The 26,691-nt window shown below is 35.6% G+C and overlaps 1 protein-coding gene across 4 annotated transcripts in view; it reads right to left on the bottom strand.

Annotated features, from left to right (window-relative positions):
- RSRC1 (arginine and serine rich coiled-coil 1) overlaps nucleotides 1–26,691 on the bottom strand; it is a 428,398-nt gene that overhangs the window by 345,054 nt on the left and 56,653 nt on the right. Inside the window, exon 1 of one of the 4 annotated variants that reach the window (XM_057545928.1) lies at nucleotides 17,616–17,720. The exons of the other annotated variants lie outside the window; for them this stretch is intronic. Coding sequence (XP_057401911.1) covers nucleotides 17,616–17,647 — 32 coding nt within the window. The 5' untranslated portion in view covers nucleotides 17,648–17,720. Of the gene's footprint in view, nucleotides 1–17,615; nucleotides 17,721–26,691 lie in introns of those variants that run through there. 4 annotated transcript variants of the gene reach the window in all.

The following is a 26,691-nucleotide window of genomic DNA, read 5'->3' as shown; positions in this document are numbered from 1 at the left end:
GCCGGTCCCCTGACCTCCAAGGCTCCCCACACCCCTGGCCGCACTGGTCCTGGGGACATAGGAGCGGGGCCAGGGAGATCAGGAGTTGCAGTGGGTAGGGGCCCTCCCAGACTGGAGGAGCAGGAGAGGAGAGGAGCACGTTTGCCCTGCCCATTCAAGAGCAGGAAGCCTGCTGGGCTCCCAGGTGAGGTCCCCTGCCCTCTGAGACCAGGGGTGGGGGGCACGCCTGGGCCCCGTCTGTTCCTTGAGCCTAAGCCCCAATCCCACAACCCCCAGGGCCGTTTCCAGCCTTGTGGGTCCTAAGCATAGGCCCCGCCCACCACCCAAACCTCACCCGTGCTCAGGCCCTGTCCTCCATAGCCAAGGCCTTTTCTGCCCTTTTTTTTCTTTCTCTCTTCCTCTTTTTTACTATTCTGGTACTGATGTACCTTCCAGTTGTCGATTCATCTATATATTTTTTTTTTAATTTTTATTTATTTATTTATTTATTTATTTATTTATTTTTGGCTGTGCTGGGTCTTCGGTTCGTGCGAGGGCTTTCTCTAGTTGCGGCAAGTGGGGGCCACTCTTCATCGCGGTGCGGGGACCGCTCTTCATTGCGGTGCACGGGCCTTTCACTATCGCGGCCCCTCCCGTTGCGGGGCACAGGCTCCAGACGTGCAGGCTCAGCAGCTGTGGCTCACGGGCCCAGCTGCTCCGCGGCATGTGGGATCTTCCCAGACCAGGGCTCGAACCCGTGTCTCCTGCATTAGCAGGCAGACTCTCAACCACTGCGCCACCAGGGAAGCCCCTATATTTTTATTTTTATATTCTTTCTAACATATCTGTTAGTTTCCTACTCTAATTTTATTTTTTACTTTGCTATTGTTCTCTTTTTTTTTTTTTTTTTTTTTTTGCCATCCCACGCAGTTTGCAGGATCTTGGTTCATGAGCCATGGGTGGGGCTGAAGCTCCTGCAGTGGGAGCTCCGAGTCCGAACCACTGAACTAACAGAGAACCTCAGACCCCAGGCATTATTCATCAGAGTGAGCTCTCACGGAGTTCCTCATCTCAGCACCAAAAACAACCTCTACCCAATAGCCTACAAACTCCAGTGTTGGAAGCCTCAGGCCAAACAACCAGTAAGAGAGGAACACAATCCCACTCATAAAAAAAAAAAAAAAAGAGACAGCAGAAAAATATGTTACAGATGAAAGAACAAGATAAAATCCGACAAAATAAATGAAGAGGAAATAGGAAATCTACCTGAAAAACAATTCACAGTAATGATAGTAAAGATGATCCAGAATCTCGGAAATAGGATGGAGACACGGATTGAGAAAATACAAGAAATGTTTAACAAAGATCTAGAAGAACTAAACAACAAACAAACAGACATGAACAACATAATAACTGAAATGAAAAATACACCAGAAGGAATCAATAACAGAATAATTGAGGCAAAAGAACGAATAACTGAGCTAGAAGACATAGTGGTGGAAATCACTGCCGAGAAGCAGAATAAAGAAAAAAGAACGAAAAGAATTGAAGACAATCTCAGAGACCTCTGGGACAACACTTAACACACCAACATTGGAATTGTAGGGGTCCCAGAGAAGAAGACAAAAAGAAAGGGTCTGAGAAAATATTTGAAGAGATTATAGTCGAAAACTTCCCTAACATGGGAAAGGAAATAGTCAAACAAGTCCAGGAAGCAGAGAGAGTCCCATACAGGATAAACCCTAGGAAAAACACACCAAGACACATATTAATCAAACTAACAAAAATTAAATTCAAAGAAAAAATATTAAAAGCAGCAAGGGTAAAGCAACAAATAACATACAAGGGAATCCCCATAAGGTTATCAGTTGATTTTTCAGCAGAAACTCTGCAGGCCAGAAGGGAGTGGCATGATATACTTAAAGTGATGAAAGAGAAAAACCCACAACCAAGGTTACTCTACCCAGCAAGGATCTCATTCAGATTCGATGCAGAAACCAAAGCTTTTCAGACGAGCAAAAGCTAAAAGAATTCAGCACCACCAAACCAGCTTTACAACAAATGCTAAAGAAACTTCTCCAGGCAGGAAACACAAAAGAAGAAAAAGACCCACAAAAACAAACTCAAAACAATTAAGAAAATGGTAATAGGAACATACATATCGATAATAACCTTGAATATAAATGGATTAAATGCCCCAACCAAAAGACACAGACTGGCTGAATGGATACAAAAACAAGACCCATACATATGCTGTCTACAAGAGACCCACTTCAGACCTAGGGACACATACAGACTGAAAGTGAACAGATGGAAAAAGATATTCCATGCAAATGGAAATCAAAAGAAAGCTGGAGTAGCAATACTTGTATCAGATAAAATAGACTTTAAAATAAAGAATGTTACAAGAGATAAGGAGGGACACTACATAATGACCAAAGGATCAATCCAAGAAGAAGATATAACAATTATAAATGTTTATGCACCCAACATAGTAGCACTTCAATACATAAGGCAAATGCTAACAACCATGAAAGGAGAAATTGACAGTAACACAATAACAGTAGAGAACTTTAACACCCCGCTTACACCAATGGACAGATCATGCAAACAGAAAATAAATAAGGAATCACAAGCTTTAAATGACACAATAGACCAGACAGATTTAACTAATATTTATAGAACATCCCACCCAAAAGTGGTAGAATACACTTTCTTATCAAGTGCACACAGCACATTCTCCAGGACAGATCACATCTTGGGTCACAAATCAAGCCTCGGAAAATTTAAGAAAATTGAAATCATATCAAGCATCTTTTCTGACCACAATGCTATGAGACTGGAAACCAATTACAGAAAAAAACTGTAAAAACCACAAATACAGGGAGGCTAAACAGTGCTCTACTAAATAACCAAGAGATCACTGAAGAAATCAAAGAAATAAAAAAATACATCGAAGCAAATGACAAACAAAACATGACGACCCAAAGCCTATGGGACTCAACAAAAGCAGTTCTAAGAGGGAAATTTATAGCAATTCAATCTCACCTCAAGAAACAAGAAAAAACTCAAGTAAACAATCTAACCATACACTTAAAACTAGAGAAAGAAGAACAAAGAAAACCCGAAGTCAGTAGAAGGAAAGAGATCATAAAGATCAGAGCAGAAATAAATAAAATAGAAATGAAGGAAACAATAGCAAAGATCAATAAAATTAAAAGCTGGTTCTTTGAGAAGACAAACAAAATTGAAAAACCATTAGCCAGATTCATCAAGAAAAAAAGGGAGAGGATGCAAATCAATAAAATTAGAAATTAAAAAGGAGAAATCACAACTGACAACGCAGAAATACAAAGGATTATAAGAGACTACTACAAACAGCTATATGCCAATAAAATGGACAACCACGAAGAAATGGACAAATTCTTGGAAAGGTACAATTTTCCAAGAGTGAACCAGGAAGAATTAGAAAATATAAACAGACCTATCACAAGGAATGAAATTGAAACTGTAATTAAAAATCTTCCAACAAACAAAAGTCCAGGACCAGATGGCTTCTCAGGCGAATTCCATCAAACATTTAAAGAAGAGCTAACACCAATCCTTCTCAAACTCTTCCAAAAACTGCAGAGGGAGAAACACTCCCAAATTCATTCTACGAAGCAAAATGGGCATCACCCTAATACCAAATACCTAATACCAAAACCAGAAAAAGATATCACAAAAAAAGAAAATTATAGACGAATATCACTAATGAGCACTGATGCAAAAATCCTGAACAAAATACTAGCAAACAGAATCCAACAGCACATTAAAAGGATCATACACCCATACCATGATCAAGTGGGATCAATCCCAGGAATGCAAGGATTCTTCCATATATGCAAATCAATCAATGTGATATACCACATTAACAAATTAAGGAACAGTAACCATATGATCATCTCAATACATGCAGAAAAGCTTTTGACAAAATTCAACACCCATTTATGATAAAAACTCTCCCGAAAATGGGCATAGAGAGAACCTACCTCAACATAATAAAGGACATATATGACAAACCCACAGCAAGCATCGTACTCAAAGGTGAAAAACTGGAAGCATTTCCACTAAGATCAGGAACAAAACAAGGATGTCCACTCTCACCACTCTGACTCAACATAGTTTTGGAAGTCCGAGCCACAGCAATCAGAGAAAAAAAAGTAATGAAAGGAATCCAAATTGGAAAAGAAGAAGTAAAACTGTCACTGTTTGCTGATGACATGATACTACACATAGAAAATCCTAATGATGCCAGCAGAAAACTACGAGAACTAATCAATGAATTTGCTAAGGTTGCAGGATACAAAATTAATGCACAGGAATCTCTGGCATTCGCATACACCAACAACGAAAAATCAGAAGAGAAATTAAGGAAACACTCCTATTTACCACTGCAACAAAAACGATAAAATACCTCGGAATAAACCTGCCTAAGGAGGTGAAAGACTTGTACACAGAAAACTATAAAACACTGATGAAAGAAATCTAAGATGACATAAACAGATGGAGAAATATACCATGCTCTTGGATTGGAAGAATCAACATTGTGAAAATGACTATACTACCCAAAACAATCTACAGATTCAATGCAATCCCTATCAAGCTACCAATGGCATTCTTCACAGAATTAGAACAAAAAATTTTACAATTCGTATGGAAACACAAAAGACCCCGAATATCCAAAGCAATCTTGAGAAAGAAAAACGGAGTTGGAGGAATCAGGCTCCCCAACTTCAAACTATACCACGAAGCTACAGTAATCAAGACAGTATGGTACTGGCACAAAAACAGAAATATACATCAATGGTACAGGACAGAATGCCCAGAGATAAACCCATGCACATATGGGCACCTAATTTATGACAAAGGAGGCAAGAACATACAATGGAGAAAAGACAGCCTCTTCAATAAAGTGATGCTGGAAAAACTGGACAGCTACATGTAAAAGAAAGAAATTAGAACACTACCTAACACCATACACAAAAATAAACTCCAAATGGATTACAGACTTAAATGTAAGACCAGACACTATAAAACTCTTAGAGGAAAACATAGGTAAAACACTCTTTGACATAAACCACAGCAAGCTCTTTTTTGACCCACCTCCTAGAGTAACAGAAATAAAAACAAAAATAAACAAATGGGACTTAATTAAACTTAAATGCTTTTGCACAGCAAAAGAAACCATAAACAAGACAAAATGACAACCCTCAGAATGGGAGAAAATATTTGCAAATGAAATAACAAAGGATTAATCTCCAAAATATACAAACAGCTCATGGAGCTCAATATCAAAAAAACAAACAATACAGTTAAAAAATGGGCAGAAGACCTAAATAGACATTTCACCAAGGAAGACATACAGATGGCCAAGAGGCACATGAAAAGATGCTCAACATCACTAATTATTAGAGAAATGTAAATCAAAACTACAATGAGGTATATCACTTCACACCTGTCATAATGGCCTTTATGACCATTTTCCAGTACTATGGAAAACAGTATGAAGCTTCCTTAAAAAACTAAAAATAGAACTACCATATGACCCCGCAATCCCACTACTGGGCATATACCCTGAGAAAACCATAATTCAAAGAGACATGTACCACAATGTTCACTGCAGCACTATTTATAATAGCCAGGACATGGAACCAACCTAAATGTCCATCAACAGATGCATGGATAAAGAAGGTGTGGCACATATATACAATGGAATATTACTCAGCCAGAAAAAGGAACAAAACTGAGTTATCTGTAGTGAGGTGGATGGACCTAGTGTCTGTCATACAGAGTGAAGTAAGTCAGAAAGAGAAAAACAAATATCGTATGCTAACACATATATATGGAATCTTAAAAAAAATGTTACTGATGAACCTAGTTGCAGGGCAGGAATAAAGAGGTAGACATAGAGAATGGACTTGAGAACATGGGGCGGGAGGGGAAAGCTGGGGCAATGTGAGAGTAGCATCAACATATATACACTACCGAATGTAAAACAGTTGGCTGGTGGGAAAGCAGCAGCATAGCAGAGAGAGATCAGCTCAGTGCTTTGCGAGGACCTAGAGGGATGGGATAGGGAGGATGGGAGGGGGGCTCAAGAGGGATGGGATATAGGGACATATGTATGCATGTGGCTGATTAGCTTTATTGTGCAACAGAAACTAACACAGTATTGTGAAGCAATTATACTCCAATAATTATACTTAATAGCAATTATACTATTAAAAAACAAAAGCAAAAACAAAAAACTTCACACCATACTACCACACATAAAAATAATTTCCAGATTTAAATGTTGAAGGTACAATAGATTTTCTAAGAGATTTTTTCATGATGTTGGGATAGGCAACAATTTCTTGAAAAAAGACACAGAAAGTACTAACCACCCAGGAAGGAAAGCTACGTTAAAGTTAGGAAGTACTGAACATCAAAAGACCATTTTAAGAGTAAAAAGACAAGCCAGAGAGGGGAAGAAGACATTTGAGATACATATTAACAAAGAGCTGATAACCAGAATACATTAAAAAAAAAAACTTAAAAACTGCTACAAATCACTGAGAGCAACCTCCTAATACAAAAAAAATAGATAGGAGATTTAAATAGGCATTTCATAAAAGAGAATATCCAAATGGCCAATAAATGCATAAACTGTGCTGAATTTCATTAGTCAACAGGGGAATAAAATTAAAACCTACAGAGATACCACTACTTATCCACCAAAATGGTTACATTAAAATAACTGATAATATTAAATGCTGGTAGGGATGTGGAACACCGGCAACACTCATACATCACCAGTGGGAATTTAAATGAGTATAAAACACTTTGGAAAATAGTTTGGCATTAAGCTGAAATAGAAGCAGGGATTCAAGGGTATTCTTAATATTCTATTTCTCGGCCTCAGTACTATTTAAACAGATATGCTTTTTGTGATAATTTACTGAGCTGAACACTTATGCCTTCTGCACTTTTATCTGTTATCTGATATGAATAAAAAGCTTTAATTAAATAAACTTCATCTTCCGGGCCTCATCTTTCTGGAATATTTTCCTAGGTACTAGGCTCAGGTTAATTTTGAAAGCTCAACTACTTAAAACTTAAATCAACCCTTTTTTAAGCATCTATCAAAATGCCAAGCATTAAGCTAAGTCTTGACGTGGCTACAATGCCAATGGAGAGATAAATACACTATCTCACACTCTTGGGTTTTTTTTTTTCTTTTTTAATCATTTTATTGAGACATTTTACATATTATAAAGTTCATCCACTTTATGTGTACAATTCATTGGCCTTTTGGTAATTTTACCAAGTTGTGCAACCACCACCATAAATCAGTTTTAGAACGTTTCATCACCCCAAAAGATCCCTCATACTTACTATTAATCCCCAGCCCCCACCCCGCTTTAGGCAATCACTAATCTATGTTCTGTCTTTACAAATTTGCCTTTTCTGGACATTTCATATAAATGGAATCATACAATATGTGATCTCTTGTATCTGGTTTCTTTCACTTAGCATAATGTTTTTGAGGTCTATCCAAGTCACAGCAGATACCAGGGGCTTGTACCATTTCATTGTTGAGTAATATTCCACTGTATGACTATACCACATTTTTTATCCATTCATCAGTTGGTGATCATTTGGGTTGTTTCCACCTTTAGACTATAATAAATAATGCTGCTGAGAATATTCATATGCAAGTCTTTGTGTGAATATATGTTTTCATTTCTCTTGGGCAGATCCCTAAGAGTGAGTTCATATGGTGCTGTTTCATATGGTAAATTTATATTTAACTTTCTTGTTAAATTCTTAATGTATATTCAGTGATGTTTTATATACATAAAAAATCTGAATAGGAAGTAAGCATGAGTAGTCAGGGAAGGCTTTATAGAGAATATAAAACTTGAGGTTAACCTTAAAATAGCAGTTATATCTTAAGGTTATATTTATCAAAAATAAATACAATTTCAAATTCATATTTAATGAGAAACATGTACCTACTTTGTTAAAGCATCAGATTCTGCACAGCTAGGAAAACTGAATAGACACTGAAGGACAGAGTCATAAGAAAATGATCCATATGCTCTGGCCCCACCAATCAAATACATTTATGCTAACCTCAAAGTGTTAAAATAATTAATCAATTTCAACTGAAGACTACTAATCATCTTTAACACTAAAAAAATATAGATTAAACATCTTAAAAGATGACAACCGATGAATAACGATTTAATTTTAGGAACTTTTCAATGGCCCAGAAACACATTCCCTGAATTAAAATGTGAATAAACATATGTTAATTAACCTTTTTAACCTGGAGCAGTCAATTAAATCAACCAACTACCAGCTAACTCTGAATAAGTTTGGAGGAAAGATGTACTGGAGGAAAGAAAAATATTTCTTTTCCTTTAGTGTCTCACTCAATACAACATGCAAAAGTTGTTCTTTAAAAATTTATCTTCATAATTGCATAAGAAAAGAAACACTTTTCCTCATTTCTTATTTTTCCCAGTTAAGTACAATATAAAATATATTAATCCATATTTGAGTGGCAAAGTACAATAGATACATTATCAAAAAGACAAATATTTTGTTCAATAGTAACATCATGAACAGTTAAAACAATTCTCCTTCATATGTTTTAGCAGTTTCATTAAGATATGTCTAGGTGTGGTTTTCTTTAAATTTATCCTAATAAATTCACTAAGCTTCTTAATTCTAAAAATGTATATCTTTTATAAAATTAGGGAAATTTTGGCCATTACTTGTTGAAATACATTTTGTCAGATTCTCTTTTCTCATTCTGGAACTATAATTACATGCATGTTAGATATTTTGTTATTTTCCACATGTTTCTGGGTTTTCATTCATTGTTTTTTAATATTTTTCTCATTATTTTTCAGACTGGATTATTTGTTTATCCATGTTCAAGCTCACTGACTCTTTGTCATTTCCATTCTAATACTGAGCCCATTCACTAAGTCTTTTATTTCTGATATATTATATTTTTCAGTTCTAAAATTTCCAATTGGTTCTCTTTTATAGTTTCTATCTCTGCTGAGAAATTCTTTCAATTAATTGCAAAAGGGTTTTACCTTTACCTCACGTACATAGTTAAAAGTCTTCATCTGACTTTAATTCCAACATCTGGTTCATTTCGGAGTTGGCATCTATTGGTTGTCTTTTCCATTAAATACTGGTCACATTTTTCTACTTCTTTGTATGCTGAGTACTTTTGCCTTATATCCTGGACATTTTGAATATTATGTTGCAAAACTCTGGGTCCTGTTAAAATCCTCTGCAGAATGTTGATTTTGTTGTTTGTTTTAGCAGGCAATTAACCTGGTTAGGTTTAGATCAAAAGTTCTGCCTCACTTTCTGTGGTTTGTGGTTCCAATGTAAGTTCAGTTTTCAAAGGTTTTGTTATGTTGCTTTCAGTCTGTGCACGCATGTGCACCTCAGAGGTAAGCCCAGGCCTTGTGCCAGCCATACACAGAATAAGAGGATCTCTTTCTCCTGTTCTCTCCTTTCTGATATTACCTCCATACTCTTCAGCTCCCAGGAGCTCCTTTTTCCAGTCCTCTTGCAAGAAAGATAGAGTTTTTCTTGGACTTTTAGCTGCCTGTGCTGCCATCATGCAGTTCTGCATGAATAGTGTTTCTCTTAAGGCAAATAAAGCAATGAGAGAAAAGATGAAGAAAATATTATCAGATTCCACAGTCCATATCTGGGGCTGTCCTTAGGTCAGTGCCAGGAGAGGAAAAAGGGAGAAAGTGAAGGAAAAAAAAAAAAAAATCAAACAAACTAAAACCAAACAGTCCCTGGCTCACGGGGCCTCCTCTTCCCTTCTTCTAGCCAGAAATAAGAGATTTCTCTAAGAGTTTTTGCTGCTGCTGCCCACTGTGCAGTTCTGCAAAGAGGACCTCCCATGGTCAAATCTGGGACAGTAAAAAAGAAACAAAAATGAGCAACTCAGCACATATGGGTCATCTTCAAGTTTTGACTATCTTCTTCAATCTACCTGCTATTGTTTCCAAGCCATAAAGTAGCTTCTTTTAGCATTTTGTCCAAAAGGTTTGGTTGCTATCAGTGAAAGAGATAGGCTAAGTGGACTTCTATCTTTTCAAGTTTGATACACTATATATCCTTCAAGCACCAAAGGACCTCATATATATAATTTCTTATTTATACTCTCACACATTGTTCCAAAAATTATATATATATATTGTGTGTGTGTATATATATATATATATATACAAAAAATAAAGTAAAATAAAACTTTAATAGGGAGAACAAGGAAGAACAAAGGAAAAGAGAAGAAAAATTAAACAGAAACAGGAAAGAGGTTAATATGCAAATCAGAATATAAGGCCCTAGATTTGCTAGAATTAGACCAAAAATATGGCTTCAACTTTCCAACAGCTAACTTAAAAGAAGGAAGAACATAATGTTCATAGAAGAAACACAAACCATGTTATCAAATCAGATACAACTATGCTTGACCCTGAGATCATTCTTAAAATAAACCATCTAATGAATTTCACAGAGCAATTTGCAATAACTTCCTTAAATATAGGCCACATGCCAAAAGACAATCAGTTAAATCAATTCCAGAGAAGGTCAATATGATGAGTCCAGATATAAGATTCAGGCTTAAATAAGGGGTGGATTTTAAACTAAAAAAGAAACAGATACACTATATATCCTTCAAGAATTCCTCCATAATATGTTTCTTCTTGGCAAAGCTTTTGAAAGGTTCTGCGCTGCACTGAGTTTGAGATTGTATCTTCTGACAAGTACCTGGTGGGCAACTATTTCATGTGACTACTGTAGGTACAGAGACCTATACTGTAATAGCCAACCCACATGGAGACAGAGTAGCATTCTCTTATAGAAAATGAGGCTCATAATGAAAAAGACTAGAGTCAGAACAGTAGGAATAAACCCACCCCATTCATTAGGTAAATCAAGAGAGGCATGTGAGGCTAAAGCCAAGTTTCTCTCAGAATGTAATTCTCAATCTTCTCAAATATATTTTAAAAGTGGCAATCAGAACAAAAATATGGTAGCAATACTTTTAAACTAGGATAAGTTTAAAGAAAATGTCTTCAAATGCTCACATTAGCTATGCAAGAAATCCAATAAAGCAGTGGTCCCCAACCTTTGTGGCACGAGGGACCAGTTTCATGGAAGACAATTTTTCCACGGATGGGGGGTGGGGGTGGGGTGTTGGGGTTCAGGCAGTAATGCAAGTGATGGGGAGCAGCAGGTGAAGTTTCGCTCGCTCACCCGCCGCTCACCTCCTGCTGTGCGGCCCAGTTAGTACCAGGCCGCAGACCGGGGATTGGGAATCCCTGCAATAAAGCACCCCAAAACATTTTTGTCTTGCCTACTTGGTATTTCCTCTAATATGTAACTAGTAAACTAGTTACAAGTTGTACAGCCAAGAAATTAAATGTGGTTATTACCTAGATAAAAAATCCTGAGGCACTTGTACCAAAAATGATAATCAAAATTGCAAACACTACAATTTAAATGAATAGTAATCAATTAATAAAATAAACCCTTTTCAAACTATGCTCATAGTTTGAATAAAAAATGTATGAAAAACTTTGCCAAAGTTTTTAAAAATCTATAATAAAAATAATAAAAATTATGAGATGTTTTCATACAAATGCCAAAATTTGAGTGATTAAACAAGTCATATGGAAAAACCACTTCAGTTTTATATCAGTTAATTTTTTGTTGCATAATAAAGTGCCCCAAACTTAGAAGCTTAAAACAACAAACATTTATTATTTCTTACAATTTTCTAGATCAGCTAGTTTTATCTGGTCTCAGATGGCAATTAATCTCAGTAGTCAGTGGGATCAGCTGGGTCACCTGATGGCTTGGGTGTGGGTGGATGGTCTAAGACAATAATCAGCAAATTTTTTCTTAATGGGACAGAGAGTAAAACTTTTAGGCTTGCAGGCCATGAGGTCTCTGTAGCAGCTACTAAACTTCACCATTGTAGCAGGAAAGCAGCCACAGACAAAACATAAACAAATGAGTGTGGCTGTGTCCCAGTAAAATTTTATTTACAAAAACAGGCAACAAGCCAGTAAACTCTAGTTTGCTAACCCCTGGTCTAGGATAGCCTCACTCACGTGTCTGACAGTAGGTAGATTCATAAGTTTAGAGGAACGGAGCTTGGACATTGCACCTCTCTCTGCTCTAGTAGTTTCTTATCTTCCAGTATGCTAACCAGGGTTTCTTGACATAGTTGTATCACAGTTCCAAAAACTAGCAAATGAGGGCAAGCCCCAGTGTGCATGGTTGCCTTGATTATGTCTATGCTCTTGAAGAAATTGAAGTATATAGGAATCCTACAGTAATATTTTCCCTTTCATAATGTTATAATTTGCAAATATCAATACATCTACTGAGTAAAATTATAAAACTGCATTTCAGTGTACCTCAATATGCAGATTTAAAGCCAACAATATGTTTAAAAACTGCTCCACTTTTCTAGAACACTATTGATAGCACTTTCATAAACACATTCTTCACAGACTTATAAAAATTAAAAAGGATTTACTTGAAGTGAAACATTAACATTTTGCCCTTATTCAAGATCTAAAATTTCAATTTCAATTTACAATGTCAAAGGACTAAAACAATTGCGACAATTTGATCAATGTATAGACTGTGAATTTCTGATTACATAAAAAGGGAATTCTATCCCAACCTTCAAATTGTTCTTTTTCTTTTATTCTATGCTTTAAGAAGATTGGCATTTCCTAATAACCAAACACAAAACAAATTCTATTAAGATACAGTCTAAGTTTGTAAAATTTAATACACTTATTGTAAACAAGCAATCTATTTGCTAGCTTTATGTTTCCTCTTTCTCTTAAAATGTGTTAAAAATGCTCAAAAGGCATTATTAAAAAACCAAAAAAGTTCATAATTATAGCAGAGGACAGGTTGATTTATCTGAGAGATTAAGTAGTTCAATACATTGTTTCTAAATAGTGAAACAATAGACTAAAATCCACAGTAATTAAGTCAGTTCCTAAGAAATATGCACAGCCTGATTGACATTTAAACCCCCAAATTCTTGAATAATGAAACTGTTAAGGGAACCAAATACACACATCTAGTTTCAATAAAGTTGGCAATCCCTTAAAATATTCTGCATAAATAATTTTAACCTTAAGCATTAACATTAAGGAAATGATTAAAACCACATTTTTCATAACAAAGGGTATAAATTGACCTTTATTTTATTAACCTACAATTTGCTTCACCACTGTTTTTTTAAACCACTCTAATGGCATATATACCTTGACAACATCCCACAGATGGTTATGATTATGTGTAACAAGACAACAAGCTCATTGAAAACCTTTACAGATGCTTAGCTAATGGGATGTCACATTAAATCTAATAAAGATTTAAAAACTTTATATCAATAATATTATCAACAAAGATATATCATTTGAAATTAACATTCAAACATTCCTAAATTAATTCCATAAAAGCACTAGATTAGTAATATACTTACTTAAGAAGGAGCCTTAAAAAGAAGTGTAGACATTACACCACTTGTCCCCCACACACAACCTGCTTGCATCATGTGCCTTTGGGGCAGGGGAGTGGGAAAGAAATACATATATATTTTTTGCTTTCAACATCTTAGATATAGATGCTTCTAGCTAGAAAACTCTGGTAAATGTCAAAATTCGATTTGACTACTTCTTACTTCCTCTCTTAATGCTTAATGACTAATTCCTTAGAGATGTCCTTAAAAGCCCTAAAATGTTGTCCTTTGGTAGAAACTTTCACCAGCAATCAATCAGGAGCAAATTAGATGATTGTGTTGAAATGTACTACACTGTTTAAGCTAACAAATGAATGAAGAAAGGTAGTATATCGTAACATATGCCAGTACACTGAAGTCGTTAAAAGGGTTTGTTGGAAGAATATTTGGTTTCCAGTGTAGCAAATATGGAATAAGAAGGGACAGCGATAAAAGAATACCAAGTCATATGGAAATCCAAATATAGTGACAGACACAATTATTTTACTAATTGCTAATGAATACAGTCAAGTGGCTTCAAAAAGCAAAACTTTGCTTGGACTACTTCAGGTTTTGACCTCTGCATGAGCAAATGCATTTAAACTGAAGCCCACCAAAATTGATTAACGGCGCCAGCCAAGGCCAGCATGTAGTTGAAGCTTTTTCCATCTATCACATGGCCCCAAGGATAGTTAAATGAACCTTAAAATGGCTACAAACAGCTCAATGACTACACAGAGTCCTGCCAATTAGAAATAATTAGGCAGTCATTTTGGTGGTAAGTCTTTTTAAGTGCATACATAACGATGCAATGATGCTTATTAACGATCTCATATGAGCTATGCTCAAACAGCCTGAAATAATTATGCAACTATCACAAAGCCTTGCTCATCTCTGTACTTCACCTTAATGCATTTAAAAATCCACTTCATTACCTCCAGTAATTAATCCTCCATTAATTGCAGGAAAAGCTCAGTTTACCAAGCTTCATTTCTAATTATCTTATAAATAGTTATGGTTCTAATTAATGTGTTCATTAAGATGAATATCTTTCTCAAAGCCATGCTCAGAGCAAAGGTTCCACTTATTCTCTCAAAAGCCTAACTACCATAAGGTGAGGCCATTTTCGTTGCATTTGCTTTTATTTTAGTATACTCAACCTCCTAATTGGCATTTAAAATCTATTTTAGAGAAACTTCAAGAAGGCTATATAGGGGAAATAGGGGCAAAAAAGATATTTTCAAACTCTTTTCCAATCAATAACCTTAAAACCTTAATAGGAAAACTTTAGTGCATCTTTTCTGATAAAAATTGACTAATATGCTTGAGTACTATATCCAAGTGAATTTAAATACCATACAAACTTAGCTTTTGCCCCTTCTCTTCAATTAGAAAATAAGACAAGAAAGATGAAATATGCTATTACAACGAATGCATTTAAATTTATATTAGATTACCTAGCTAAATTGCCACTATAAAACAATTACTCAATATAAATTGTCAGCCATCAAAGAAAAAACTTACACATATCCTGGGATCACCAATATTTCCTATCATTTAGAAGCATACTAGTCTATGTGCTTTTTAAAAATATAAATCTAATTCTGTGCTACAAAGTATATAGCACTTTAAAAAACACTGGCTATGATTCAAAGATAAAACATGATGCAAAATCACTCTTTCTGTAAACATGAATATTTTTATAATTTTGTAAATTTTTAGAACAATTGTGTAAACAATTCAGAAGCACAAGAAGTATTCTTAATTTTTAAAAAATCAAATTTTATTTTCCATGAATAAAAGAACAAAAACAATTTATTTGGGAATTCAAGTAGGTAAAATCCCTTAATAAAAATTTTTAAAAGTTATTAGTGTAACAACCCTGACAGTTAATAATAAAGCTATAGTTCCACATATGATAGATGTCTCCTGCTTCTCTGTAATTTGCTGTTGCTCATTAATCTTCCCCCCTTGCCTCTTTCCATGTAAGATAAACCTGCAGAACGATTTCATTTATGAATCAAAAAAAAAAAATTCTACAGGCAAAATTCTAAAAAGATAAGTTTCTTCATAGATAATTATAAGTGTAATTTCTGACATAAATTTCTCTGGAATAAACTTTTTAAAACATGCTTCACACAAAACCACTGTGGCTGTGTATTCTCACATTAAAATGTCTGATTATAGAGACTAAATAAAATTTGCTAGAAGGGTAGATGGAGACTGACAATGAGGGAATATCTCATATGTTTTACAGCAACACTCATTCATTCTTCTAGGCTGAGGATACAGTGGTGAATGCGACAGGCAAGGGCTCTGCCATAATGGAGTTAAGAGTTTAATTCCTTTAAAGTAAAACACTCCCTGCTAACTTAAAAGAAACATTGCTACAACACAGAAACAGGTTGGTTTTAGCTATAATTTTCAATTACTATAATAAGTACTATATCAAGTACTCCTTAACATCCAGAGTGTCAATCCCCTCCTATAACCAAAAGATCCCTGAAAGACGACAACTTGGCCCAACCGTGTATACAGCTGAACCAAACACAACATAGGCACCAAGTTGTACTATTATTTTTAAAATGTATGTAATTCAAAAAGACATAATATAAATATAAGTGGATCTATGAGAACATTAGGTTTGGTGAACCTATCTTCTAAATTTTAACCACTTCAATGACACCTTACCTAGTAGCACAAACAGTGATCCTCAGTCTTGGCTTTGTAACACTCCATGATGTCCCCAACAATTTCAAAATGAGAATTATAAAGTTCTCACCACAAAATTTATCATTAATTCACTTTTATTTTAAAAAAATAAATATTATTTCAAGGGGAAAGGGAAAGGAGAACAAATGGTAGTACCACAATATCCAAAAGGTTAGACATTACTCTTCCTTTTTAATCTAGAGGAGTTTAGGAATATCAGTTCTGTTTTTCCTGAAAAGTGTTGAGATTTTAGAATACTCACATCATTCACTCTCTCTGCCTTTTCACTCCCTTACCCCCTCTGCAAAACGGAATCTAAAGAAAGTCAAGGACCGTCTTTATTAACACAACAAAGCTTCCTATAACTACCTCACAGTATCACACTAATAATGTTGATGTTAGTCCCTCAGAGTCCATTTTCTCCTTGGTTTAAGGAAACTTTTTTCAAATTTCTTCCAGGCAAACAAATTTCTTCCTGTGTCAACAGTCTTATCCACATAAGTAAACTGGAAGCAATGGTTCCTAACAGGCAATGATGAAAAGCTGAAAAAAAAAAAAAAAAAGGCAATCCAAAAGCTTATTCTAATGGATCAAGTTCAAATGAACTGAAATAGTTAACATTCCTAACAAATTTGATTAGGCTCTAAATTGAGATCTAAGTAAAATGTTAATGCTCCTAACTACTGGATTGGAAGTAATGTTAATTGTTTATCATTACACAGATACTAATGACAAAAATAAAGGCAACCCATTACATAGCATTGAATTGCCCTTTCCTCACTCCAGTTAGTAAAACAGAAGAAAGCACATTCCAGTAGGCCAGACCAAAAATAATACTGTATGAGGAGATTTCTGATATCTACAACTCAGTACAGTGCCAATTAATAATGTTAATTCTCCACCGCCTGCCAATGCAGGGGACATGGGTTCAAGCCCTGGTCTGGGAAGATCCCACATGCCATGAAGCAACTAAGCCCCAACTACTGAGCCTGCGCTCTAGAGCCCGTGAGCCACAACTACTGAAGACCGTGTGCCTAGAGCCAGTGCTCCGCAACAAGAGAAGCCACTGCAATGAGAAGCCCACGCACTGCAAAGAAGAGTAGCCCCCACTCGCCACAACTAGAGAAAGCCCATGTGCAGCAACGAACACCCAACGCAGCCAAAAATCAATAAATAAAAAATTTTAAAAATCTAAATGTTAATTTTCCAGGTACTTAGTTTTCAGACATAAAAATCTAAAATTCTTTCATAGACATGATTAACTTACAGTATTTAAAGAAGCCTCACAAGACGTTAACTAAGAGAGAGCTTTGTTTACCTATCCTGTTGTATTTTCTTCATAAGGTCCATCAGGAGTTTGGCAGTGTTAATTATTATTCAAAATACAGTCATTTCCCCTACCCATACCTTAGGCAGAGTATTCTTCCTCATCCTTGACAGTGAGCTTAACCGCATGACTTGTTCTGGCCAATGAAATGTTGGCAGAAATGGCACTGAGCAGAGGAGTTAAATGTGCTTATTAGGAAGTAGAGCTTGTTTTCCTTTTGTCTAAGAAAATCCTGCTTTGAGTAGCTTCTGATCCATGGTGAATGAGACATACAAGGAGCAGAACGGGTCTCAACCGCCAGCTTGGAGCCAAGCCCAAGGAGCCCAGCCTAGATCAGAAGAGGCCCAGCTGACTCACAGATGTCTAAGTGAGAAATAATTGTTTTTGTTGTATGCCACTGAGTTCTGAGATGGTTACTATGCAGCATTATTGTGGCAACAGCTGACTAATACAAAGACATTACTAGCATCAGAGGGTATGTAGGTCATCTGCCAAGGGGAACAAAGAGTACAACCTAGTGGACAGTAGGATATCTGATAGGAGTAAGAACAAGGGTTTGAAGCGTTACGCATCCCCAGCTCTAGCTACGTAAGCATGAGCAAGTTACTTGACCTCTGTTTCTCATCTGTTAAGTGAAGGTAAAGTACAAACTTAGAAAGTGAGAAAGGTTGCTCAGACAGTCAAATAAAATAACCTATAATGATAACACAATCCCCAAATTCCTAGCAGACAGTAGATACTCAATACATTTTAGTTTCTCCTTTGTTCTTCTTCTTGGCTCTAAGTCAAGCTATTAAAAAAAATTCAACACACTTTCACAAAATTTTTATTACATGCAAATACGTAACCCCATTTTTCAAACTAAATTTTGAAGTAAACACCTGTTAAAGTAATTATAGAATATCAATTTCTGTGTCTGAGAAGAACCCTCCCCTTTCTCATGGATCTTACTAATCATCTTTCTCTTTCCTGCTGTAAATCTTAAGTTTTTCATGATGATACATTTTCCTATGGAAAAGACAAGAGCAACACTTTTACTTGTTTAATAAGCAAAATTTCCATATCTTTTCCTTCGTATTTTTCTTTATATGTATTTCACCCCTTCCCTGCCCCCCCCAAAAAAACAGTGACAAACAGTAGTTAAATCATCAATACATATTTTCTCCTTTTGAGAAGAAAAGGGCAGATTCATCAAATAATATTTATAAAATTATTTGAGTTATTCAGAAGATGAACTCTACAAATTAAAACTTGTAGTAGGAATTTATTTTTTAAATTTTAATAAGTGAATGGCTTCGGGTAGTGATGATTTCTTTAAAAAACAGAGGCTTCAGGGAAGGTCAGAGACTCAGACAGAGACACAATCATTCATCATAAAAGACTTCAGGGGACGTTTTAATAACTACCTGTGGCAGGATCTCTCTCATATTCATTATAAAATTCCCAAGGCAGACTTTGCTCTCTCATTCATACTCACAAATACACAAAATGGAAGCTTCCCATCAACTGTGGTGTGAGTAGATACATTTAAACACCAGTTGTTTTATCACGGCATTCATCACCACAGTTTGCAATAAACATTAAAGCTTTATAGGACTGAAGTGAACCCATACATATGCACACGTGTGTGTCACACACGTACACACACACACTCACAAGGCATGAAGCAAAGATTACTGAAGCTATGTGATGTTCACATTTATTTTTAACTACTTGGTCACACACAAAAATATGATTGAAACAGACCAATTTATGAATCAAATAAGGATCTCACCCACATTAAAAAAAAAAGGACGGAGAGGGCTGTTTTTAAAAGCTCTTATCAGGGCTTCCCTGGTGGCGCAATGGTTAAGAATCCACCTACCAGTGCAGGAGACACGGGTTCAAGCCCTAGTCCAGGAAGATCCCACATGCTGCGGAGCAACTAAGCCCATGCGCCACAACTATTGAGCCTGTGCTCTAGAGACCACGAGCCACAACTACTGAAGCCCGCGTGCCTAGAGCCCGTGCTCCGCAACAAGAGAAGCCACTGCAATGAGAAGTCCACACACCACAACGAAGAGTAGCCCCCGCTCTCCACTAGAGAAAGCCCACGCGCAACAACAAAGACCCAATACAGCCAAAAAAATAAATAAATAAAAATTTTTTTAATTTAAAAAAATTAAAAATAAAAGCTCTGATCAAAAAATAGTTGTATATGTATATATATTTGTATTTTATTTATGTGTTTAGCTACGTGATATGGAGTAGCTTGTTCTTTAACTCTATTGCAGCTTTTCCATTTAAAACACTCTCAAATCCAGTAGCTGTATTTCTACTCCCTCTACCTGCAAAAAGGTGCTACTCTCACCTTAATTCTGCTACTCTTCTCCCTGCAGAAACAGCTAGGATGAAATCAAACTGGGCTTTTAGGGCTTAAATTTGACACTGTAACTTGCCTCCTCTATCTATATAATCAGGATAAATCATGTGAGGAGCAAACCAAAAATGTGTATGAAAGTGTATTTTAGAAAGCCTAAAGGGTTACACTAATATTCCTACAATCATCTTAATGGTTTCCATGTTCTCCTGCCTTTGATACTGACTACACTGCTTCAAAAGCCCCTCTTAGATGAACCATGCTTGCCAGACAAATGGCCATCATATCCTGTTCTGGAACCATCTAGACCACCTCCAATTTACCTCAATGACTACTCCTTATTTTCATAGTTTTGTAGCCCATCTCAACCACATTATCTTGCTTGGCTGCTAGAACCGGTAACCTGGCTTGGACCTTGTTATCTACACACATTCCTTCCTTATACCCTATCTTCACAACTTACAGTTTCTTCACACGTTATAATCTTAGGCCAGGCCAGCCAAACCTCAGCTGTGTCCTACTAGACCAGAGAGGGTCTCTGGCCAGTTACTCCTCTATATCCTAAATTCTTGACTCTTCAATAAAAACATAAAGTAGAAGAGATGGCATAATTGGGAGAAAGGGCTTTCGAGGCTACTTTTTGTGGGGAAAAGACACCCCTATTTCTAAAAACACCAAAAATACCCCATGGCTCTGAGAAATGCTGATCTACATTTGTTTCTCATTTCCAGAGTTCTGCCAGCCCAAAATGCAGAGTGGTGGGGGTGGAGAAAGGTTATTTCGGGTAGACTTATTCTATTCCAAGAGAGAAAAAGACAGTTCTACAAGAAATGTAGACAATTAACTATATTAAGGAAATCTTTTACAAATGTTTAAAATGAATACTAAATGAAATAAGATCCTTTTTAAAATATTATTTTTAATTACAGCTGTGGATTTTTTCACTGAATATAAGTTAACTGCTACATGGAAAGCAAAGTTAAGAATTAATATAGGACTTTATCAAGGCTCTGAATGCATCTGTACATATTTCAAAACTCATTAAATGAACAGACTGCTCACAAATATTCTATAAATTAATATTTCTGAAGGCATTTTTGAGCCTCTCAGAAAGTAAGCATTTACCTTACTTTTTGTGTAAACACACTTAATTAAAATCAGTGAAACCAAAGCACTGATGATCCAAATAGCATGTATATCACTTGCTTTTAATTGTTTCTCATGTAGTAGAAAAGGACTAAGCCTACAGAGCAGTTATGACACTGCCAGAACCTCAGGGTCTCTGAACAGAATGATCTGTTCTAACATAATCCAGTTCTCCTGATCGAGATGGTCAGAAATAAGAATTTACTCTACATTCACCAAAGACACTTAACTGTCACATTCCCAGACTCTGGGTCATGATCTTAGAAAAGGCTTTGGGGCCAGACACACTAAGTTTGTATTCAAAAATCCTAGCTCCACTCTTGCTGCTCTCTGTCCTTGATACAGATATAAAACCTACTTTTGTCATCAGCAAATCATGATACCGATCTCATGGGATTGCTATAAGGATGAAATGAAGAGAACACACATTAAGCATTCTATATTAGTATCTGGACCTTAGCAAGTACTAGATTAATCAGTATAAATTATTACTATTATTGTTTTAACTCAATATTAATTTATAATTTTAGTTTATCCAGTCTTTTTCACTTCTTAGAACTATACCGAATTCCTTGTAAAGTTTCAACAATAACAAAGAAAAACTAGAGGCATCTAACTTTTTAATAATTCTATTTGCTAATAAATAAGATACAGTTAAGAATTCAAGTTGCTTTAGATTTTGGATTTTGTTATGTTTTGTTGCGGAAATAGCTAGAGGAAATAGAATAAAAACCTGTCTTTTTGCAAAAAATAAATTTTTCAAACATGTATCCCAATCTCATAATGACCCTGAGTTTTCTCATCCCATAAACTTAATCTACCTAATATCACATAGCAGATGAGCAACAGACAAGAGAGAGGTTTTACACACCAGTGATAATCAAGACTTATAACGTCTCCCCAAAACATGCCCCTAAATCACAGAAGACAATCTTCGTTCAAAAAACTTTCTAGTAAAGATTCAACATAGTGAACATGATGATGCTTGAGATATTCAGTTTTTCTTAAAGGTCACACCTATGCAAACTGATGAAAGCCAATCTTTCTTAGAATGTAAGATCCAACAAGATCTAAGATCCAGGACGCATGACTACCAACTTCCCCACCTATCTACTATTAATACAGTGCCTTTTCAGATTATGTTCCCTTGCTTTCTAGCAATCTCAAGGGATCTCTTAAAAGCACTCATTAAGTGACAGCATTACCCTGCAACACAATACCAGGCCATATTGTCCTTCTTAGTTACATCAGAAACAAATGTGGTTCGCAAAACTGTTGCCTTTCCCTAATGGTTTTATTTAAGAATGAAAAATAAAAAGTAGTTAAAAAAAAAAAAACACCCACAGTAAATAAACAATAAATGGGGAAAAGAACTGCCTCAAATAGCAACTCTAGAAGCAGAGAGCTCCATATCCATCCTTGAATTTCTCCAAATAGAAAAGGCTGGAGATCACTCTCATGGTTAAGGGAATGTCTAGAAGAGGCACTTTAGTAACTGAGACAACATTGATTCTACCCAGCAATCCCACCACTGGGCATATACCCTGAGAAAACCATAATTCAAAAAGACACGTGCACCCCAATGTACACAGCAGCACTATTTACAACAGCCAGGACATGTAAGCAACCTAAATGTCCATCAGCAGAGGAATGGATAAAGAAGATGTGGTACATATATACAATGGAATATTACTCAACCATAAAAAGGAATGAAATCGGGTCATTTGTAGAGACGTGGATGGACCCAGAGAGTGTCATACAGAGTGAAATTAAGTCAGAAAAACAAGCACCGTATATTAATGCATATATGTGGAATCTAGAAAAATGGTAGAGGTGACCTTAATTGCCAAGCAGAAATAGACAGACGTAGAGAACAAATGTATGGATACCAAGGTGGAAAGGGGTGGGGTGGGAGGAATTGGGAGATTGGGATTGACATGTATACACTATTGATACTAGGTATAAAATAGACAACTGATGGGAACATACTGTATAGCACAAGGAACTCTACTTAATGCGCTATAGTGTCCTAAATAGAGGGGGTATAAGTATATGTATGGCTGATTCATTTTGCTGTGCAGTTGAAGCTAACACAACACTGTAAAGCAGCTACACTCCAATAAAAATTAATTAAAAAAAGTAAAAAATAGAACCACTCTTAAACAAAGAAAAATTGATTCTACATAGTTAGTGGCAAATAAGCAAATGTGACTAAGAATAAATCTAAATGTGGAGGCTTGAACAAATAAAGAAGGCATTTGCTTTAAAAAGGAGAGTGATTATTCACAGGTAGCTAGACTGTACACTGTCTGAAAAATTTCGCTTGTTTCAACATCTGCAAATCAATCTATGTGATACACCACAATGACAAAATGATGGGTAAAAATCATATGACCACCTCAGTAAACCAGAAAAAGCATTTGACAAAATTCAACATCCATTCATGTGAAAAACTCTCAACAAAGAGGGTACAGAGGGAACATACCTCAACATAATACAGACCATATATGACAGCCCACCACTAATATCACCATTTCATCAATGGTGAAAAACTGAAAGCTCTTCCTCTAAGATCAGGAACAAGACAACAATGCCCACTCTTGCCACTTTTATTCAACACAGTATAGAGAGTCCTAAGCCAGAGCAATTAGGCAAGAAAAATAAATAAAAGGCATCCAAATCGGAAAGTAAGAAGCAAAACTGTCTCTATCTGCAGATGATATATATAGAAAACCCTTAATAACTCTACCCCAGGGGACTTCCCTTGTGGTCCAGTGGTTAAGACTTCACCTTCCAATGCAGGAGGTGCAGGTTCGATCCTGGTCGGGGAACTAAGATCCCACATGCCTCGCGGCCAAAACACCAAATCATAAAACAGAAGCAATATCGTGACAAATTCAATAAAGAATTTAAAAATGGTCCACATCAAAAAAATCTTTAAAAAAAAAACAAAAATCAAAACAAACTCTACCCCAAAAAACTGTTAGAATTAATCAATGAATTCAATGACATTGTTGTATACAAAATCAGTACACAAAAAAATGTGTTGCATTTATATACACTAATAATGAACTATCAGAAAGAGAAATTAAAACAATCTCATTTGCAATTGCATCAATAAGAATAAAATATCTAGGAATAAATTTAACCAAGGAAGTGAAAGACCTATACACTAAAAGCTAAAAGACACTGATGATAAAAACTGAAGACACAAATAAATCAAAAGATATTCAGTGCTAATGGGCTGGAAGAATTTTTTTAAAAAGTCCATACTTCCCAAAGTAATCTACAGATTCAATGCAATCCCTATCAAAATTCCAATGGCATTCCTCACAGAAATAGAACAAATAATCCTAAAATTGGTATGGAACCACAAAAGACCCAAAATAGCAAAAGCAATTTTGAGAAAGAAAACAAAGCTGGACACACCACACTTTCTGATTCCAAACTCCATTACAATGCTGCAGTCATCAAAACAGTTTGGTATTGGCATAAAAACAGACATATAGATCAATAGAACACAATAGAGAGCCCCAAAATAAACCCACACGTATATGGTCAATTAATTTATGACAAAGGAGCCAAAAATACACAGTGGGGAAAGGACAGTCTCTTCAAGAAATGGTGTTGGGAAAATTGGGACAGCCACATGAAAGGAATGAAAGTGGACCACCATTTCAAACCACACACAAATATCAACTCAAAATGGATTAAACACCTGAAAATAAGACCTGAAATCATAAAACTCCTAGAGGAAAACATAAGAGGTAATCTCCCGGACATCAGTCTTGGCAATGAGTTTTTGGATTTGATACCAAAAGCAAAGGCAACAAAAGCAAAAGTCAACAAGTGGGACTACATCAAACTAAAAAGTTTCCATACAGCAAAGAAAACCACCAAAAAAATGAAAAGGAAAATGATGGAATGAAAGAAAATATCTGCAAATCACATATCTGATAATGAGTTTATATCTAAAATATATAAAGAACTCATCCAACTCAATAGAAAAAAATTCTGATTAAAAAATGGGAAGAGGATCTGAATAGACATTTTTCCAAGAAGACATACAAAGGGCCAACAGATACATGAAAAGGTATTCAACATCACTAATCATCATAGAAATGCAAATCAAAACCACAATGAGGCATCACATATCACCTGTTACAGTATTTATTAGGAAAAAGACTAGAAATAACTATTAGCAAGCATATGGAGAAAAAGATAACTCTTGTGCACTGTTGGTGGGAATGTAAATTCATGCAGTCACTATGGAAAACACTATGGCAGTTCCTTAAAAAATTAAAAATAGAACTACCATATGATCTAAAAATGCCATTTCTGGGTATTTTTCTGAAGGAAAAGAAATCACTATCTCGAAAAGACATCTGTACTCCATGTTTCATTGCAGCATTATTTACAATAGCCAAGACATGGAAACAACCTAAGTGTTCATCAATGGATGAATGGATAAAAATGTGTGAGATGTATGTGTGTGTGTGTGTGTGTGTGTGTATACACACACACACACATATATATATATATAAAATGGAATATATTTCAGCCATAAAAAAGGATATCCTGCCATTTAGGACAACGTAGATGGACCTCAAGGGCATTATGCTAAGTGAAATTAAGTCAGAAAAAGACAAATACTATATGACATAACATATATAGAATCTAAAGGAAAAAAAGAAGTCATAGATACAGAGAACAGATTGGTGGTTGCCAGGGGTGGGGTATGGGAGTGGGTGAAATAGGTGATGGTGGTCAGAAGGTGCAAATCTCCAGTTATAAGATAAAATGTCCTAGGGATATAATGTACAACATGGTGGCTACAGTTAACAATAGTGTACTGTATATTTAAAGTTGCTAAGAGAGTAGATCTTAAAAGTTCTCATCACAAGAAAAAAAAATTGTAACTGTGCGGTGAATGTTAACTAAACTTACTTGGTAATCATTTCATAATATATACATATATGAAGTCATTATGTTGTGCACCTAAAACTAAATCAACATTATATTGTGAATTATATCTCAATTTTAAAAAAATGCTTTCCCACTCCAACTAACACTCTAGAGCAAGAAACAACCCTTTCTTACAGGCTCTGCTATGTGGACATCAAGGCCTACTACCATACCTAACACATCAGCTCAATAAATATTTTGTGGAACAGGCAAATGGGAGCAGACAGCTTATTAAATGAAGATCTTCATTTACATTAGCAAATTATATAACTATATTTAGAAGAACATTTCAAGTTCTTATACAGTCTTTGTTGCTCCAAATAATGTTTATCATTTTTAGGTGTGTTCAAGTCAGAAATCCTCAGCTTTGTGATTTTCCTAAAATATGCAGTAAATTCTATCCTTCTCTTTGGTTTTATGCTAAGGGGAAAAAAGAGAATAAGTAACATAATCTTCTACTGATGCAATAAATGGAACCACCTTAATTAAAAGGATGTCTAAAATAAGTGGCAGGTCTTTCTACCAATTATGATTCAATTTAAAACATCCAGCCTTTAATCTACCCCATCCTTTAAACAGTACTAGCAGTTGGCAAGA

The sequence above is a fragment of the Balaenoptera acutorostrata genome, chromosome 4 (assembly GCF_949987535.1).
Source record: "Balaenoptera acutorostrata chromosome 4, mBalAcu1.1, whole genome shotgun sequence".
NCBI lineage: Eukaryota > Metazoa > Chordata > Mammalia > Artiodactyla > Balaenopteridae > Balaenoptera > Balaenoptera acutorostrata.
Note: the sequence above shows the minus strand (reverse complement) of the source record. Positions and strands in the feature narration are given on the sequence as shown.